General features: G+C 31.8%; 2 protein-coding genes across 2 annotated transcripts; both read left to right on the top strand.

Annotated features, from left to right (window-relative positions):
• The first annotated feature begins 273 nt into the window (after positions 1–273).
• On the top strand, positions 274–4542 carry LOC143580528 (caffeoylshikimate esterase-like). The gene is made up of 8 exons (XM_077063527.1): positions 274–331; positions 444–476; positions 559–685; positions 1092–1238; positions 2063–2193; positions 3752–3889; positions 3973–4071; positions 4166–4542. Exons 1-8 carry the CDS (start codon positions 329–331, stop codon positions 4454–4456), a joined length of 969 nt encoding a protein of 322 aa, XP_076919642.1. The 5' UTR covers positions 274–328; the 3' UTR covers positions 4457–4542.
• Positions 4543–4853: 311 nt separating this feature from the next.
• LOC143581492 (uncharacterized) lies at positions 4854–5276 on the top strand. The gene has a single exon (XM_077064267.1). The coding sequence runs from the start codon at positions 4854–4856 to the stop codon at positions 5274–5276; it is 423 nt and encodes a 140-aa protein (XP_076920382.1).
• The last annotated feature ends 1293 nt before the right edge of the window (positions 5277–6569 follow it).

The raw sequence follows: 6569 nt of genomic DNA, 5'->3' as shown, positions 1-6569 counted from the left end.
AGTAACACAAAAATGATTACTTACAGAGTTATAGTTATTAGAAGTCTAATTATTAAAAATATATCTATCAAATGAACTGATTTTTAAAAACTACTAGGCTCATTTTTCCACGGTATGTTGTCCTATTCTTGACCAATTAACGATTTCTTTAATGACTTCAAAATTTTAAATTAAAAATCGTCTACGACTTTTGGTTATTAAATAAAAATAAATTAAAAAATAATAAATACTTAAATAAAATCATCCACTAGCTAAATCCAAGAAACTAACTTCTTTATTACACCATTTGTTTTTGAAAATATTTGAAGAACACCTTGTTTCAACTTTCATGGTAGTATGCCTCTCTTCTGACCTTTTTTTTTAACAATACAGTGTAGAATTCCTGTTATTTAATCATTATTGTGTTTTCTATTTTATGGTTTTATTGTTTAATCTTATATTAGGCGACTGAAGCTTCCAAGTTCATATATGAAGAGGTATTATTCACAAATTCTTATATTCAAATATTCCTCAATGTTTTTTTAATGAATAATTTATGGTGATGTGAAAATTTTTCAGGAATATATTGTGATTTCAAAAGGATTACGGCTTTTTACGTGTCGATGGCTGCCGGCTGATACCGAACCAAGAGCTTTGATCTTTCTTAACCATGGCTATGGCATGGAATGCAGTGTCTCCATGAAAGGTGAGCTTATTTAATCCAAAAATAAAAGGATTTTCTTGGTTTTTATCTTAAAAAGCTACAAATGCAATAAAATTATTAGGAACTTCAACCATTTTGGAGTTTCAAGCAAATTCTAAAATTAGGCCCGTATTCGTAAAACAAAAAAGAATACTATAACACTTATTTTTTTATATGACTTTAAAAGGTTTAAAATCATAAAAGTCAAACATAAAGTTCAAATTAACTGAGAGCCGAGAGAGTTGTGATCAAAGAGTAAGAATTAAATATAAATCAAATATATTTAGCAATCAACTCTAAAAAGTTGGAGGCCTTAAGATTTAACTACTTTTTATAGATTATGTCTTATGATAAAAATAAAAATTTAGCAATCGATGATATTAATTGTATTAAAATGAAAATTAAACAGGGGCTGCATTAAGGCTAGTGAAGGCAGGATTTGCAGTTTATGGTATTGATAATCAAGGCCATGGGAAATCTTCTGGAATGCAGGCTTATATCCCCTCTTTTGATGATCTTGTCACAGATTGTTCGGATTTTTTCACAAGTATTTGTGGTAAAAAAAAATTTAACTTCATGCATTTAATAATTTTTTTGTTTATAAGTTTAAATCCAAATCAAAAGTTTGAATTTTGAAATCTTGACCAAGAACTGAGGACTTTGATTGGAGTTCTTTGTATTTAGGCACGTAAACAAACCGAACGAACACGGACAAGTGCATGTTCGTGTTTGTTTATTTAAAAAATGAACATATTCGTGTTCGTTTGTTTAAAATCTAAACGAATATTTCACAAACATAACCGAACAAACATGAACAAATATAAATGAACAAACTTAAATAAACACAAATGAACAAATAGAAAATCATTAAGTTGATGATTCATCAATATGATATTTAATTATTTTTTGTTAATATGTAAACGAACATAAATAAACACCATAAACGAACATAAATGAATGTTCTCGAACATAAATGAATGAATGAAACATGTATTCATGTTCGTTCGTTTATTAACGAAGACAAATTTTGTTGTTCATTTTCGTTCGTTTATTAAATAAGCAAATATAAACGACTTTCCTGCCGAACATTTACTAAACGTTCGGTTCGTTTATAGACCTACTTGTATTATAGGATAACTATATAGACACATTTCATATACTATTTTTTTTTTTATTAATAATAGTATTTTAAAATGTATTCAAGAGACGACTTATTGAGTTATTGGTCATTATGGGATAACTATGAACATTTAGAGAAGCAATATTATTTTAGAAATGTATATATTTTTAGATAATAATATTATATTAAAATATAGCAAAGAAATGATTTACTTGTTTTTAATATGTGTATATATTTTAGTTAGTGTGCATTTTTTTTAGAAAAGAAAGAAAATAAAAGAAAAATGAGAATATTGCTCGGAGAATCCATGGGTGGAGCAATATCTCTGCTGTTACATTTGAAGAAACCAGAGTATTGGGATGGTGCCGTCTTGGTCGCACCCATGTGCAAGGTACGGGTCACTTTCTTCTCTTCCCTTCTTAGTTTCTCTTCATAGACGGCAGCTATGTATTTAGTTTCTCTTCTAAAAAGAGTTAAACAATTATATGAAATTAATTAGTTTTGATTATGTTGTATGCAAAACATAAGATATGCATGTGTATGTATGAGGTATAAAAAATTTAAAAATATTTGTCATTCACAAAATTTAATTCAAGGCCTTGTCTGATAATCTAAATATCCCGGCTTAGCCGAAATTAAAAGACCCACGTACCCCAACTAGTATTTAACATTATTAAATATCCTTTCACTTGTGTTAGAAAAATATTGAAACATTATTAAACCAATAACCTTTTTTATCATATAAATTACTTATCTAAATTTGTGTTTAAATATTTTAATATGGACTGGACTGGCTTCGTGCCCATCATCATTTCTTTAATAGTCTTGAGGTTGATGATTTGGTGAATAAACACAAAGTCCGTTAAATATTTTGAATGTGTTTTAAAGGGTTTTTTTTCTTGAAAGATCAATAAATAGAGAATTATTTATGTACTCCATAAAGCGTGATCTAATGATAAAAGCCACCGTCAGCTGACCTAATCTAGTTGTACGGAGCTCTTAATTAAGCGCCTTCAAGTTATCTCCAGTTTCAGGTAATACACCCTCGCCCGAAGGCCCGCTACCGGTAAAACTCGGACGCCTCAGGATCGAACTGAAGTTCACAAAGATCCCGGTCTTTCTTCGTTGAGCCTACCATGCCCTCCCTCCTTAAATTGTCGTTTGTGGGGATCGAACCTGAGTTTCTGTTGTAAAACTCATGTTTCTACCACTACATCACATTAAAAAAAGAGAGAAATCGTTCAAGTCTTATGGAGTAAAAGAAATTTGAATTTCAAAACCTCATTTCCTTATGAAATCCTGTGCCACAACCACTTTATTAAGAAAACTGGAAAGTGCTTTGCAAGTTTTAATATCCAATATTTGAGGGGTAGCCGTAAAAAAAAAGTTACAGTAATAGATTTACATGGTTTCGGGTAAACGAAAATACATATTCCTTGCTTCCTTTTTTAAATAATTATATTTTTAGAAACGCCAATGAGTTTTAACTCAATTGACATTGGAGGAAAGTGAAGACTTGGGTGGGTTGGACGGCGGGGGTCGGGGCTTCCATGGAACCGAAGGTGGGCGGGCATGGGTTAACCATTGATGTCTGCGATCACGGACGTATGGGCCATCCTTTTGCATTGAGTTACATCGAGAAACCGGCTTTTATTTGTTGGTAATCAAATAAAGTATTACTTGAAATAAATAGGTTTCATGTCACTATTCCTCGCTATCATAAAATAAAAGTGTGAAAGGTGCAAAGTTTACGTTTGATATATGAAATGCATATGCCAAAAACAACCATGCAAGTGTGCAACTACCGCAATTGTTGATGAATAATCACAACATAAAATGATAATGTTACGAACCTAACATTTAATATTTGTTAAATTATATTCGGTGTCTAATAAAAACATTTGATTTTCAATTCATTTTAATTAAAAAGATTTATTCGGTTGATTCAGATGGCAGATGATATAAAGCCACCTCAATTGGTGATTAGTATGTTGACGAAACTTACAAAAATAATCCCAACATGGAAAATCATCCCAGGCCAAAATTTCGTCAATATTGTGTTTAGAGATCCTAAAATTAGGGACGAGGTAAGATAAAATCTAGTTACGTGCGTATTTGTTTTACGTCAACGAATGTTTATAGTTTACGAAGTTGTATTTTTGTGTGACAGGTTCGTAATAACCCTTTATTCTATAAAGGAAATATACGTCTACAAACTGCCAACCAATTACTCAATGTTAGCTTAGACCTTGAAAAAAGGCTCAAAAAGGTAAAGTTTATAGATTTTTTTTTTCAATCATTTAGATAAAACATCCTTGGAAAGAAGATATCTAAAGTAATATGACATCCTTTGTATTAATTAGGTGACACTTCCATTTTTTGTTCTACATGGGGAAGCAGACAAGGTGACCCATCCGACAGTGAGCAAACTTCTATTTGAAACCGCTACCAGCTCTGAAAAGACAATTAAGTTATATCCGGAGATGTGGCATTCTCTCACATATGGAGAGAGTACTGAGAATATAGACATTGTGTTTGGAGATATAATTAGTTGGATTGATGGAAGAATTGCTAGTGGAAACTCGAGACTAGAGAGGGAACAAAAGAATGCAAATGACGAGTTACACGCAAACATCTCGAACAAAAAGAACTAGATTGATTGATTGACCACGATTGGTCGATTGCTACATACTTTCATATTATTTCTCTTGATTCAGGAATTCTTAAAGTTTGAAAACAAGTCTTATATCATGTATTCATGTAGAATGTAGCTGTGCCTGTAAGCAGTGTTTGGATTCATCGGTTGCTTTTGGGCTTCTAGATTGGACTTGTGAGAGTGTTTTGACTCAAACTCAAACCCTCTCCTATTTGAGACATATGCGTACGTTTGCGTGTGTGTGTATATATATATATATATATAGGTTTAAGCCAAAATTTTTAAGCCTAAATTCAATTTTGTTATGAACAATAACAATTAAGCTCATATTAGTTAATTGCTCAACCACTTTAATTAATAATTTGGAATTATTGGGAGGCGAACATATTAGGGTGATGACGGCTTCACATCTTGTCGATGATGATGATACTTGTTATAGACCCAAAAGACAAAGGTACACAATCATGAATCAACATTATTATAATTTTGATTGTTTCAACTGTGTTGTCGATATGGAAATTCAAGAATTTGGTGATCTCTTTAATGAGATTAACACGGGTTTACTTCAAAACATGTTGGCTTTCAATCCGTATGATTCATTTTCCAAGTTTGATGCATCAAAGTTAATGAGATTGTGTGAGTTATATCCATATGATTTTGATAACGGGGACAAAATTGTTCTTGCATCTCAACTTGGTTTGTACATCGATAGTGTGCGAAAAGATGAAAGATTTGCTAATATGAAAGGCATTGCGAATCTTGCTAGAGTTATGGTGGAAACAAAGAAAGATATCTCTTTTCATTTGGTTTATCGATAACTAAAGCTAACATAAGTTTTACCTATTGCTACCGCAACGGTTGAGAGATGTTTTTCGGCAATGAAGATCATAAAAGACAAATTTACATAATTGAATTTGTGAAGATTTTTTGAATGCTTATGTGATTTTAGTGTTACAAAAGAAGCACTTTTAAGTGTTACGAATAAAGCTGTAATTTACCGTTTTCAAAAGATGAAATCATGTAGAGATCAATTGTAATATGTATTTTGTTTATCATTAATGAAATTTATTGTTTATATTTCTATACGTAGTTTGTTTAATGTAAAATTTTTACTCAACCTGTTTCGGTTTGAATCGACCCATTTTGTTTGACGTGCTTTAGTTTGAATTGACGAGCACTAAGTTGGACTTTTTTTTGCACCCACTGGCTAGATAATTCTTAAAAAATATGACTAACAAAAACCATAACAAAGTAATAGAACAGAAAGAAGCTTAAAGAGAATGACTATATTTAAAGAACTTAACAGTTAACCCACCATCTAGATGTAATTGCTTACTAGAGCAAGTGGTATGCCCATGGTTGTAAAAATCTATCAAGATTGGAAATTTCATATATAAATCTTAGTATATATATGTAAATTTGACAAATTACATATAAATTTCAATCAGATTAATTCCTCGGAATCTTGATAGTTAAACGTGCTCAGCTGGAAGCAGTAGCAGGATGAGTGATCGCTTGAGAAGTCTCCACTAGGGATGAGCGTGGGACAGTACCCGTATCCGTACATGTACTGGATTGTACTCGTACCAAAAATCAATAAAAACACGTACCAATACTCGTACCAAATTTTTCGGTATGGTACGGGTACGGGTATTTCGGTACAGTACCCGTTTTTGTACCACTTTGCCTTTTTATTTCTAAATCTTCGACGATCTTGAAACCGATTCCGGTACGAGTAACAAACAACCTGAATTAGTTCGGGTATCGGTACTTTCACAGGTACGTGACGGGTACCAAATTAGTACAGGTACCAAATTGGACGTCGATTTAATGATAAGATAGTATTGAAGAACCCTAACGCGGTCGCCGACTTTAAGTGATTTGTTTGTTGGTTTGAGTTTTGGATGTTATATTATTTAATTTCGAAGAAACGTTCGGTACTTGTTCAATAATAACATGGTTGGAGATTTTATTTTATATATTAAATATGAAAAATCCCAATTAAACCTTTATATACTTCAAACAGGTACAAAATACCAAATGTACCCGTACCGTACCCGTACATGTACCCGATTGTACCTGTACTAAAATTCAACAAAAATGAGTACCAA

This window comes from Bidens hawaiensis, unplaced genomic scaffold (assembly GCF_021521415.1).
Source record: "Bidens hawaiensis isolate Kalapana, Puna unplaced genomic scaffold, B.hawaiensis_p1.1 tig00001511_1, whole genome shotgun sequence".
Lineage (NCBI taxonomy): Eukaryota > Viridiplantae > Streptophyta > Magnoliopsida > Asterales > Asteraceae > Bidens > Bidens hawaiensis.
Note: the sequence above shows the minus strand (reverse complement) of the source record. Positions and strands in the feature narration are given on the sequence as shown.

Coding starts and splice junctions, on each gene's coding strand:
- LOC143580528 (XM_077063527.1), top strand. Junction 1,239..2,062: donor TTTTTTCACAAGTATTTGTG/GTAAAAAAAAAT, acceptor CATTTTTTTTAG/AAAAGAAAGAAAATAAAAGA. Junction 4,072..4,165: donor TTGAAAAAAGGCTCAAAAAG/GTAAAGTTTATA, acceptor TGTATTAATTAG/GTGACACTTCCATTTTTTGT.
- LOC143581492 (XM_077064267.1), top strand. CDS start 4,854: ATGACGGCTTCACATCTTGTCGATGATGATGATACTTGTTATAGACCC.